Source organism: Monodon monoceros, unplaced genomic scaffold, assembly GCF_005190385.1.
Source record: "Monodon monoceros isolate NGI ecotype Baffin Bay Population unplaced genomic scaffold, NGI_Narwhal_1 Super_Scaffold_20, whole genome shotgun sequence".
In the NCBI taxonomy this organism is placed as follows: Eukaryota; Metazoa; Chordata; class Mammalia; order Artiodactyla; family Monodontidae; genus Monodon; species Monodon monoceros.
In genome coordinates, this window is record NW_021703777.1 from 95,022,352 (window position 1) to 95,036,530 (window position 14,179).

Sequence of the window (14,179 nt, forward strand, 5' to 3'; positions counted from 1 at the left end):
CACAAATGAATAAACAGAACAAAACAGAACCAGATTGATAGATACAGAGAATAAACTGGAGGTTTCCAGAGGGGAAAAAATGAAATAGAAATAGTTGTAAAAGGGATTAAGAGGTATAAACTTTCAGTTGTAAAACAAGTAAGTCACAGAGATGTAATGTACAGCATAGAGAATAAAGCCAATAATACTGTAATAACTTTATATGGTGACAGATGGTTACTAGACTTATCATGGTGATCATTTTGTAATGCACACAAATACTGAATTACTATGTTGTACATCTGAAACTAGTATAATATTGTATGCAAATTATAATTCAATAAAAAATGTGAAAAAAGTATTTATCAAGGATGAAAATTTTCAGCCTTGATGTCATCATAAAAGGGTTTGGTAGTGGTGATATTAGGGAGTATACACTTACTCTGGCTGTTTCACAAGACTGTTAAAAAAGAGTCAAATGAGTTCAAATTAAATCTAATCATAGAAAATCCCAGGTCAATTTTTAAGCAATACTTTAAGTATAATGTATTATTAATAATTCCTTATTCATTATAGCACATGAATATGAATGGCTACATATACAGTATGAATAAATCCAATCTCTCTAATTAAACCTCCATATTTTCATTCTCTTTAAAAAGTATTTCTCTTATCTTCTCATTCCATATATAATCTACTAAAATCTACTAACTAAAGCTTTGCTTGTCTGCTAGAAAAGATTGCTTTGTGGTGTTTAGTACCACTAACTAAAATACTGTAGGTTCTTTATTTCTATTATTTTAAAAAATATTCTATATATTTTTACTCCTTCTGGAGTAGAGCAGCCCTTTAATCCTTTATTAAAGGGAAGATTGCAATAATAGAAATATTTTAGATTGAGAGACAGAGTTTAAGTTACATTTCACACCTCCCTTCACAACCTACCACCCTACTCCAAGCTCAGACGAGTATGTTCACTCTCAGAATGGAATAAACATTGAACAGACAATAAATACAAAAGATAGATGTGAGAGTCTTTCTCCTTTCTAATCCTGGACCCCAGGCAGCACTGAAGTAGAAACTCTTTATGGCTCCCACAGTACAGAAATACATAGGAGTTGGGGCAGGACACAAATGAAAAGCAGGGAAAAAAAACTTTGCTTTTTCTTACTTTCAGTATAATTAAATTTTGATTATTCCTAAGGTATATTTCATATATTAATATCTGTACCCAGTTTGATTTAAAGTTCTTATGTTGACATTACTAAAGATATTAAAATATATAAATTCATTTTGGTAGTAATTTGGTTTTACTGCAGTCAAGCGGGAAATCTTTTAAATGAAAATAGCCACTCTGTGCCTGAGCTTAAAGGTGAGTCAAAGGTGACAAAAGAAGAAAAAATAGTTCTTCCTAAACTAGATTATAAAGTCAACATGCCTTGAGAAAATAATACTGTCCACCCACCACTGCACTGGTAAAGAACAATGTCTTATTTTTTGGCAAAAATTATATCAACTCAGTGTGACACATCCCACATCAACAGATCTGATGTGTAAGAGATTTCTTTTTAGAAAAGAAAAATGACTAAATAAATGAATAAATGTACTTCCTTTGATGGACCAAATCTAAAACATGAAACCCATAAAAGGGGTCCTTGGTAGTTAAAAGGTTATTGATGTGATGCTGATATAACATCTAGCATAGGAAGAGGAAAAAATGAGTAGAAAATAGGAAGAGAGCCAGGCTACTTCTAGTTCTTTCTGAGTCATTCCTTTGGTATGCGGCTTTTTTTTTTTAATGTTTTATTACTTACTGTGTTAAAGTACTTTCAAACTCAAAATCTCTCAATAGTTATTTCTAATGGATAAACTTTAAAAAAAATTTTATTGAAGTATAGTTGATTTACAATGTTAATTTCTGCTGTACAGCAAAGTGACTCAGTTATATATAATATATATATAATATACTATATATATATTCTTTTTTATATTATGATTTATCACGGGATATTTTCATCTGACCATCAAATCCAAAATTGTAAAAGGTCCTATATTCACAGAGGACCAACTAAAATAATTACTAATGCCATGTATTTTGGTCCTATATTCACAGAGGACCAACTAAAATAATTACTAATGCCATGTAATTTGAGAGGAAAATCCACTTGTTACCCCCCCAAACTAAGCCATATAAATGTGACAACTGTCAGTTCTGTCCTATAGAAGGCTTCTACCAAAAGCCTTAAAACCATCTGAGGGGCTTCCCTGGTGGCGCAGTGGTTGAGAGTCCACCTGCCGATGCAGGGGACACGGGTTCATGCCCCGGTCTGGGAAGATCCCACATGCCGCAGAGTGGCTGGGCCCGTGAGCCATGGCCGCTGAGTCTGCGCGTCTGGAGCCTGTGCTCCGCAACGGGAAAGGCCACAACAGTGAGAGGCCCGCGTATCGCAAAAAACAAACAAACAAACAAAAAACCATGTGAGATCTTTCTTCCAATGCTGGGAGGCAGTTCTGATGTAGAGGAAATCTTTACGGCTCCCAGAGGACAGAAATATATATGAGTAGTAGCAAGTTCCTATCTAAAAGGAGAAATTTTTGCTTTTTCTTGATATTATAGTCACAGTCTACAATTATTATTATTTTTTTGTGTGTAAAGTTACTTTTGCTTCATCTCTCCCATCATCACATCTACCTTTCTCCCCATCAATTTCTGCACATGAAGAAGAAAAGCAAAGTTTAAGCCATGGAAAATGTCAGCTGCTTTCCTACGAAGCTGAATAGTACAGTATCATATAGTCCTGGCCTTTTCCCTAAGATAACAAGAACCCAGAGGGGAAGACTTTTGTGGGAGAGAAAAAGAATGTGTGTGTGTGTATGGTGTTAGAGACAGGGAGAGAGAAACTATTATATTCTTAGAAGACACAGAGAAATATTAGCAACATGATTTCTATATATCAGTGTTAACAGTAATCTGTTTGGTATTTGTCATTTTCAACTGGGTCAAACATAAAACTAATAAACTAGAGTTGTAAATTACATATCATAGCTAAGACAATCAGTTACAGATTGAGAGAGCATGTCACCTTCACTAGTATTTATTAAACAAATCTCTTAAAAAAAACTATAAACAGGTTTATTTTAAAAGATACACAAATAAATTTAAAAACAGTTAAAATCTGGACAGCTTAAAATGGAAAAGTTTATTAAATAACCATATTAGTATGAAAATGTACTTTAAAGGTTAAGATATTTAGGATTCAAAACTTTGACGAGTGCTCAAATCAAAATACAATTTTTTCTGTGAGTTTCCAGACATTGCATAATAAATCTGGGATAATTAATTATAACATTGATCAGTAAAACCCAATTAGAAAGAGTTATACCATAGCAAACAGAAATGAATTACCTCGTCTTCGCCCATAACTCCTTGCTGCATGTAAACAAAGGACAGATTGTAAAATGTCAGAACTAAAAATAAGCCCACATATACAAAAGCTACGTGGGCATCTGGAAATTGGTGCTACTTTGTCTTAAGAGCTACCACAATGTCATCACATAACATCAGCGTGGTGTTTTAATATTTACAATGCACTCATATATGTATCATCTGAACTGTATAAAAACTGTGAAATTAACAGGAAAAATATAATTTATTCTCATTTGTGTTAAAATTCATGAGTATTTGTTTCATCTAATCAGGATAGGAATATGTAACACTTTATGGTTAAATAGCATCCCAAATAATTTTCCCAACGAATGGAAATATCATGAATTAAATCCTTGTTTTTCTACTTATTATAGTGATATAGCATATACTGTCCAACTAGTAATTCAGATCTAAATCACTTTATACCAAGCCCTGCATGGAAAAAGTAAATGGAAGACACAGAAGAATGAAAATATGTAACAACATTAAATTCATTCTCTGAAGCCTGTAGAGTTTAGACAGAATGTAAAGAAATAAATCCATGTTCAAACTTGCTTAGCTGAAAATGATTAATGATATACTATAGCTAATAATGCTTTCAATCTTTTTGGTACAATTTATAACAGCTAACTAAGCGCTTATGTCTCTACATCTGGAGTAAGAGGGATTTAGATACAAATTATTATTAGTATCATCGAAGAATGGTACCTGTGTTAAATATTGTAAAACTATAAAGCAGAAAGCATTTCAACCTATATTATTAGCAGTTTACATAATTCCTCATGGATAAAAAATACAGCAATTTATTTTTCATAAGAAAGTACCAGCTTGATAAAATTTGCAACTTGTTTTTAAATAACTCATTCCCCCAAATCTGAGTATACAATGAGTATTTCCACTCTGGAATTAAAAGTAAACCAAAAATGACTGTCAAAATCAAGATCTTAATTTATGTTCATGGATATTTTTAGGCCTGGGAAAAATTTGATATTGAAAAATTTCAAATCAAAATATATATTAAAAGTTGTCAGAAATGTAGTTTCTCCAAAGGTATAAAACTTAAAGATCAAAGGAAAACATTTCATGTCATTAAATACATTCTATTATAGAGATTTTACAAAATTAAAAAAAAAAATTATACTAATAAGGCTTTAATATAAAGAAGTGTGCCTACAAGGTGAGGATACAGCAGTAGTTTCCCTATAATAAAAAGGAGGAAAATCAAACTTCAAAACTCTTAATCATTTATACTTCAAGAAATAAGTCAATAAATATTAGTCTTTTATATAAAGTAACCCTGCCATTCTACTGTCTTTAGTTATATAATCTGCTGCAGACTTAAACCTGTCCATGACGTCCAGTTACCTCAAAGCCTGGCAGATTTACCTGACCTGTATACTAGTTTATACATAGCTTACCTCTGTGTGTGTTTCTATATATATAATCTGTATATATATAGATTATATATAGCTTACCTGACCTATATATTAGTTTAGGATGAGGGTAGGGGTGGAACCAGCATTTAGAATTTTGTTGTGTAGGTCTTCTAAAAGTTATATAGGCCTTAAGGAAAACAGGGTTTCAAAGAGATGGAAGTCAACTATGGAAAATCAGACAATAGGAATTATAAAAGGAGCTATCAAGAACAGGCTATAGAAGAATGAATCCCCTGAAGTCTTACTAGTTGTATTAAGCATGGAAATGGTCAATAAGCCCCAAAACACTTCACAGCATGTCTTAGGAGCTGGGCTTCCTGCTTATCCTTAGGCCTGGTCTAATGGCATTAATCCAATATAAATTTGCTTTGGGGAATTTCATTCATAGCTGTAAAGAGTCAAACATTTATAAAGCAAATGAAACTGTTTTAATCAAATTTAAAGTCAAATTATGAATTATGATGAAATAATAATGTGTAACATAATTCATGATCTATTGAGAAAATTAACGACATCATAACCAGTTTATGCTTCTTAGCTGAGGCTACTCAATATTAAAATAGTGAAAATATGCACAAACACTCACAACATCTTAGGTTTCATCTCAGTCCTAGGTTTGAACACATTATTTAGAAAATTTCTCCAACTATCTCATACCTGAGGAATTTTAGAATCCTGTAAAGAGCTATTGCACTTATTTTTTGGACAACTCTCAGATTCCAAGTCTTTACATTACCAAAAATAGAACTGACTGCAGATGAAGCTAAACCATGTGAAACGTTTCCTCTTCCCTGTCACGGAAATAACCAATCTGCTACCACCACGCTAAGCAGTGGTATGTGTACTCACTTTTTCTACCGATATTTCTATGTGAATTTCAGGGATATGTCCCACTGCAACTGAATCAGAATTATCAGAAATCCTCAGCGAGAAAGAAAAATCATTAAATGTCTAGTATTCATTATGTTTTAATTAAAAGAGACTTCTTAAAACAATATGTTCCTCCCAAACTCATTTAGAATATGATTTAGAAAAAAAGCAAATAATTTGTTGTATAAAACACTGTATTTATAATATTAAATTTCAGTTACATAAATTTATAAAGCCTTAGAAAAAGTGAGGAATTGGCTATTTAACATACATGTGTAAATATATATATATATTATGCATGTGCGTTAAAATATGTATTATACACACACACACATATATATATATTTCTTTGTTTTAAATGAAGGTGATAAGAACGATGTGAGAAAAGCCTGAAGACCTTTCTTATACAAGGGACTTTACATTTTGGGGTCCTGGATTACCAATGATCTTATTTAGATTCTAACCCACAGCTACTAAAAAAGAAACAGGATAATTCTAACATTCTCCTTAGGACCTTTGTGCCCTTATATATTGACTCTTAGCTATAGTTTGTGGTACCTGAATTACTGCAGCTGGAGGAAGGGATAGGTAAACATACCAAATCAGCTGGAAATATTTAAAGGTTAAAGTTCTCTTGGTGTGAAACTAATGACATTCTTATTTTTTCCTCTAAAAAAGCCAAAACCAGGGAGAGAAATATGCCTCCCAAATCATAATCCTTTTCAATATCCAAAATAAATCTGCTGCTATCTACTTTACTTCCATCAGCATAAAAAAAAGAACTGATTGCATACTCAAGTTTCCTATTTTCATAACTTAATACACTTAAAACAATTTCATTACTGAGTAAATTTTCTTAATTAAAAGATACACATAACTTCCTCCCAAAGTAGAGCAAGCTCTTGATTACAAACATGGCTGTATGTGGCTAATCACAAATTTGAATTTCAAACCAGCTTGCTAATGCCACCCCTTCCCCATACTTCTGCTCGATCTGTTCTCCTTTTGAAAAATCATATGTACTAATAAAAATGTAAGCTATTTTCCTTGGGAGACATGTGAAGGGAGTACAGTAATTCCTACAGTAATAGAAACAAATACTCAAATACATCATTTTGTATTGCTCCTTACTTCTATGGAAAACAAGGTGTTTTTCAAAATTTTGTATTTTGTTTTTTACTATTGATAATTAAAAGTATAAGATTTATACACTTAGAAACATTAAAGCCATCATTCTAATATCAGAGAGTAAATCCTTTGGTTTTTAGACAATCTACCCATTCCTATATAATGTGACTTCCCTAAAGTACTTCTGGATGTTAAATTTGGACTCTTCTACAAAATTTGAATTATTCAATAGTGGCAGTGTCCACTAGTCAATTCAGCTGGATGTCTAACTGAACTGAGGAACATGGTCCGTTCAGAAATAGGAGCCTATTTGCAGTTACATTTCTATGGCATTTTTTATTGTTAAAATTAAAAAAAAATCTAATATAACAATTTCATGAGACATACAGGTGTGGGATTATAACTTTTTCTGTATCTGAGTAAACAGAGGCTCAGAGTTAAAGGATGTGCCGGGGTAGTTCATAGATTTACCTGTTTTGACCAACTCCCTGACCTTTATTCCAGTCCCTGTTTATCCCTTATAGGAATATTTACATGTTTAGCCATAACGCTAATTAATTAGAAAGGTAGAATCACAAAATCTTTACAATGTTTGCCTTATCTTCATAACTATACTCATATTTATGTATTATTTTTTAATGGACTCAATCAAGCCTAGCACCACTGTAACATCATAGATTTCTGCCAGTTCTGTATTTTCTAAGGAACGTTCTTAAGCTGGAATAGTCATGTGTTTATTTTAATGTGTATTTGTGCACCATCAAAAATCATCTTAGGTACCACAAGGGGCAAGTGTACCACACTGTAGAGAACACTGCTTGAGAAGTCATTTTACTTTTATTGACTCAAATTTTGTCCCTAAATAGCTTCTTCCAAATGGTTCTAGTTTGGTTTTTTGAAATAACATAAAACAAGCCTTCTTTGTCCACTATACATAACATTCTTCAGTTGAAAATATCAGTTTTGTCTTCTCTTAATTTTATATTCTCCAAACAGATCCAACTCCATCTATTCACAGGACATGACTTTTACTCTTTCAAAGTCATTTTTGTCACTGTTCATCACCCATTGCCACAACAAACTTTGACTTTCAGTAACTGTTCTAAATACTGTACATGAATGAATTCACTCACTTCTCACACAATCCCCCTGAGGCAGGCAGCATGCTGCCTCTCTTTTACACATGAGGACTCTTGAGTCAAAGGGAAGCTGCCCAAGGTCACACAGCTAGAAATAGCAAACTTGGGTGTAAACCCAGATAGTCTGGCTCCAGAGTCTGTGATGCTAACCACTACGAACTACTGCTAAATCACCACACAAAAGAAATACTGATGTATAATTTATTACCAATATTGATTTTCAAAGTCTGTAATATTAGCTATGCTTGTTGGTTAAGTAATACAACTTACTTAATCAATTGCCTAATAGTGAGTGAAATCTGTAACAAACTAAAAAGAGCAACAATTTAAAAAGCAGGTCTATGTGCCGAGATGCTATAATTTCTTTAATCAGTCAATAATATTTAATAATAATTTAGTATAGGCAAAGGTTTGGTATTAACATCACTTAATTCTCACTTCTTTCTTCAATAACCTTGATGTCTACAAAAATTATCGAAATCCTTAATATTCAAATACTTTCTTACCCTATAAATATACCCAATTTTCCACTCTTGCTTTCCCTCTTAACCAATGATCCCAAGTGAGTGTCTTTTTTTTCTCTTTGGATCAAATTGTTTCTACTGGCCGAAACACTTTGATGTCCTAGTTTCATTATAATTTTTCTCCCCTAGTCCCTTGCCAGAAGAAGTTCAGAATTTCCAGGATGGCTTACTGTACTGAGTACGTACTATAGCCCTAAAATGGCATTCTGTGAAAAATGCTCACATAATGAAAAAACAAATTTGTCCACAGATGCAACTCTTGCCTGCCTTAATTTTATATTCTCCAAACAGATCCAATTTCTTCATCTATTCACAGGACATGATTTTTACTCTTTCAAAGTCATTTTGAAAATATGACTTTGAAAATATATATTTAATAAAATATGCTTTTGTCTACTATGTTATAAAACACTTTCAACCTAACATCTAGATTATTTATAAAGGCTTTAGACAACTGATAAAGTCAATTCGTTTAACAATTAGTGCAACCAAAAAGTATAAGCTGTAAAAATAGTGTGGCTACTAAGCTCTGCTCACACAGAACCAACACATTCTACTGTGATTACGATATACTTCTGAATCATCCTAGTTTAACTATGTATTCAGCAGTCTAAGAACATCTGTGAATGATCTAACAAATTATCTCATACAGTACTTTCCTTCAGATGGATTTTAACAGAATACGTGAAACATATGCAAATTCAAAATTTTCAACTAAATTGCTTTTTTTAGAAGTTAAAATTGAAATGTGAATGATCTTTATTTACCACATAGACTGTTCCAAAAGAAAAGGCTTTAAGGAACTCAGGATCAATATATTAAAAATTTATCATTACCTAAAGCTATCATTATTTTATAAATCAAGCCCTGAGAGTAATAAAGATTATGATCTATTTTGTGTTTTGTAAACTCAATTTCAACAGTCTAATTTTTAGTCACAGATTTAGAGTTCAGAGACCAGCTACTTAAATGATATGTTTTTTTAATTCCATGGTAGAAAGAAGAAGTCCTGGAATGTAATTTCTAGTGCCTTTCTGGTCAAAGTCTATGGAAACACCAAAATTCCCTAACTTCATAAATGTGGACTACTAGACCGCTGTAAGGTCTAGCCTGAACATGGCCTCAGCCTAGAGTGCAGTCTGGCCCCATTGTTAATACCTTGACAATTCTACCTCTAACCATCTTTGAAGATCCTTACTAATAGTTAATCCAGTGTTTAGACTAGGCTGGCATGTGGTGGGTGACTCAATACAGAAGGGTCAAATGTTGAATGAATCAATTTAGCACCTCACTTAACACTTTGCGTCTTCAATTTTTCTCTCATTCCAAAATCCTATCTGACAATCTCCTAGGTAGCCTAGACTTTATTCCTATCTTTCCATCTTTTCTTAATATTAGTTTTTACTTAACACTAGAGTTCACATGGTCTAGCTTTACACTGGTGGTTTTTTCAGCCTTTGTTTTTCAATTTCATTGCCATGTTTTTTCAACAAAGCTTTAGCTGAAAAAGAAGTGCCAAGCCATTCTAGTAATTAATTATGTATTTTAAAGGAAGTCCTATGCTATCTTTACCATTCCTTCTTCATCCTGCTTCCCTCTCCTCAGACCCGCCCTCTGATTTAAAAATACCTTTGTGAAGGATATTTTAATCCTGCATGTCTACTCCCACAGTCATGGATGTGCTAGGTACCGTGACTCTGAATGCAATGTTTGCCCCATGGAAAGAAAACAACTTTAATGAAAGTTTATTCTTTTCCACCAGAATAAAATTCACTGTGTAAACTTTCTAGTTAGAATAAATTAAGTTGGTGTGACTCCCATAATTATAGAATCACCAGTATATTCCTTAGGTGAACATAAACACAAGTACTATAATAAGTAACAAGCTCTATGCACTTTGCAAATATTATCTCATTTAATTTTCATAATGAACCTTTAGACCGTTACTCCCATTTCACAGATGGGAGACTAAAGCTCACAGAAGTTACTTGACCAAGTTAATACAATAAACTGGAAAGCCGATATTCAAAGCCATGATCATTGAATTAAATCATACTGTCACAAATACACTTTAATGACCGCTTTGCCAGTGAGAACACACTCAAACTCCTAATTCTGCTTTCTGTACAGGAAGAGTTGTAGCTTTACTTTTATACTGAATACTTATAAAATGACTAACTTGTGTATATGGGGAAGGTTTAGAGAAACATGTATTCATTCATCTTTTTTTATATAAATCAATTGGAAACATAAAATGTTGTTATAAAACTTACCATTTAACATCAACAGATTGTCAGTTCCTGGATGTGGATAGCTCAATCGACCTTTAAAAAGACAGGAAAGGGAAGTTTGAAGATTATGGAACTGTTTGAAAAGCAAAAAAATGGAAGGGGAGTAAGGAGGAGAGATTTATTGAGCACAGTACAGTTCTTAAGGAATAAAAAATTAATGTTTAGCTCAAACTGTATTAACTAAAACTGTCTTTGAAAACTAAAAACGAAAAGAAACAGTTAACTTTCGTTCTTAGAATATAAGAGCACAATGTGATTTGGGAGCAATGCTTATAGAATAAAGCCTATTTGTCTTTTTTTTAATGTGAAAATGATGTAGGTATCCTAGTCTTTCAAACTTAATATAGGATGTGAAATTTAAAAAAAATATTTTCAAATCTGTTTGTAATTTTTGCTAAAGATCTCTTTTCCCAAAAATGATATTTGAAGGAAAGAAACTTACATTCTTAAATAAAAAAACAAAATATAATAAAAAATAAGCCCCCCAAACATATCACAACTTGCTATTGAATTCAATATGATTTTATCAGTTTCATTTAAAAAAAGTAGTTTAATAAAAACATCTTAGGGCTTCCCTGGTGGTGCAGTGGTTGAGAGTCCGCCTGCCGATGCAGGGGACACGGGTTCATGCCCCGTTCCAGGAAGATCCCACATGCCACGGAGCAGCTGGGCCCATGAGCCATGGCCGCTGAGCCTGCGCGTCCGGAGCCTGTGCTCCGCAACGGAAGAGGCCACTACAGTGAGAGGCCCACGTACCGCAAAACAAAAAAAAACATCTTAAATGCTTTATTACAAATGATATTGGAAATTTAACTTGTTCAAAGTTTATAAATGTCATAAAAATATAAAAAATGAAAATATTAAAGCTGAAGAGCATAGTACTTCTTTTGAGTCATCCTTCATTAGAAGTTTTGCATTTACTAAAATGCGGAAGGGACAGTAGCACTACATACTGCTGTGGAAGAGAAAAAAGGTATGCATGAACAAACTGTGGTTTATCCAGCAGTTTTACATCATAACACTTATTTGATTAAATGCCAATAGTGAGAATGATCATTGTTTGTAGTCCATTAAAATACAGGATTTTCCTCTAATGCCTGAATCTCTGATAGTCTATTAGAAAGGTACATTAAAATCCACTTAGAAAACTTCTAAAAATTAAATATCTGTGAGATTGCATTTCAGCAACGTTTAGCACAGCCCTTTAAAAAGACAATATGATAGTGTGTAATGCACTGACACCAGAGCGGGGGGACCAATAAATATCTGAATGGATTTGACATGATTAGTAAGGAGTAGAGATTAACTGCATCTACCCTTACCACTTCAGCAAGTACTTTATATGCTAAGCGTCCTTTCCAAAATATCCCATGCAAAACAGATATTTTCTATTGGCTTTTAATCATGAAGCTAAAGAATTTGATTATCTCCAGTGCAAGAGCCAAGTGGCAAAGATAAGCTAATTTTGACATTCAAATAGATAGCTATGTATGTGTGTGTGTATATATATATATACACATACACTTATTCATACACACACACTTCATCTGAGCTCTAATTTAACTACACATTTTGTTTTCAGACTCAACATAGCTAAAGTAAATGTTTCTGCCCTTCAAAGGACAATTTACCACCTCTCATTTACTCCTAAGTTTCATGCAGCATGATATTAGTTAACTAAATGACCTCTTAAATAAAGCTGTCATACTCTAAAAAAGCTTATTGTTGTGATACTTTAGTATGGAGTAAGAAATAGAAGAGTATGCACAAAAGGCACAAGACAGAAAGAATTAGGAAGCAGAGCTTTCTTAAACTGGATTTCAACAGCATGTACTTTGTCTGAAGGACCACAGTTTATTTTGGAAATATGCTATTTCTAAACATCTTGTTGCAGCTGACCAAATTTACAGAACAACTTAAAGTCATGAAAAAAATCACTGTTATTTCTTATTTGAGATTGAAAATCAAAATCCCTACAAAAGTGGCAACCTGTATTGCTCTGATCAGTGTAACAAGTTCATTAAGTCTTGTATACTGATAGTGCAGGATGCTGAGGATACACACGAGTGAGATACAGTCTCTGCTTATGATGTGGTAGGAGAGACAGACACAAATATGCAATTTCAATAAACTCTGCCAAGTGTGAAGAGTTATGTACAGTATGCTATATAAAAAAACACAAAGGAGTACTTAACCAAGCCCAGGGATTCAAGTAAGACTTCCAAGAAAAGTAAATTAAGCAAAGCCTTAAGACTAGTTCCACTTCAAAATACACTCAACTTTCAATTGCCACATAATTATCTTCTAAAAGGTTCACTGTTCACTTTATTTGTCCCAAGACACAGGTAACAAGATATTTTCATTACTAATAGTTTTTTGACTTCTGGTCTCTAAATGGACTAAAAGGCACACCTTATGTGGAAAGTTCAAAAGACAGATATCTATTTGCAAATGGATATTCATCTGTAAATACGTACTAAAATACAATTCTCCAAAGAAGAAAATCTCTCAATATAACTAATGAAATATTCAAAAATGAAATAAGCAAATTTAGACTGTTTTAAAATTACCCAATTACTTTTCCTCTACTGCAGTGAAATACTAATACATCTTTACAAGTCAACTTTCACAGCTGTATTTTACATGGGATAGTATTAAAATTACTTTAATTAAGAACCTGCCAATTGGTAGTAATAACTAACACTGGAGGGCTTATGATGTGCCAGGAGCTTTCTAAGTTCTTTACAACCAATTATGTAACCCTCATAATAATCCTGTGAGTTAGGTACTATTATCTTCCCACTTGAAGGTAAACTTTGCCATAAGAGGTTAAATAGCTTGCCCAAGGTTACCTCACTGGCAGGTGGCACTGGCAGAATTCGAATCAGGCAGATTAGCTCCATGCTAGTCACTATCTTATAATGACTTCCTAGCTAATAAAATAACCTGGAGAAAAGTATGCATGGCTGGTTGTAGGGTAAATTCATCCATTAAAAATATTCACAGAATAATTATGTAGCATAATAGCTAACTTATACTTTAATATAGAAAAGAAAAATAGAAAAAAGCCACATTGCTATAAAACCAATTTCTCCCTATTATCTAAGGGCCTGTGGCACAGACCGGTAGTTGTAGACTAACACCTGTTTCTGTCGATATTAGGACACCCAAATGGACAGACACAGGGCTGCCCAGAGTAAGAAAGTAAATTTCCCAGCCTTTCTTGTAGTTAAGTATGCCCATGTGTCTAAGATGTGGCCAACAGGATGTAAAACAAAATTGGTAAGTGAAGTTTCTGGAAGGTATCCTTAAAAGGGAACATCTTCCCCCTTTCTTTTACCTTTTCTCCTGCTTGTCGGAATACAGAAGCAACGGCTCAACTGAA

The 14,179-nt window shown here is 33.1% G+C and overlaps 1 protein-coding gene across 8 annotated transcripts in view; it reads right to left on the minus strand.

The window, feature by feature from the left end:
• Positions 1 to 14,179, minus strand: part of CPEB2 (cytoplasmic polyadenylation element binding protein 2) — a 63,981-nt gene that overhangs the window by 21,961 nt on the left and 27,841 nt on the right. For 5 of the 8 annotated variants that reach the window (XM_029235059.1, XM_029235056.1, XM_029235058.1 and 2 more), the window contains 2 exons: positions 10,777 to 10,827; positions 3,386 to 3,409 (listed from right to left, as the gene is read on the minus strand). In XM_029235059.1, coding sequence (XP_029090892.1) covers positions 3,386 to 3,409; positions 10,777 to 10,827 — 75 coding nt within the window. The remainder of the gene's footprint in view (positions 1 to 3,385; positions 3,410 to 10,776; positions 10,828 to 14,179) is intronic. The other 3 variants (XM_029235061.1, XM_029235060.1, XM_029235057.1) reach the window with 1 other exon arrangement.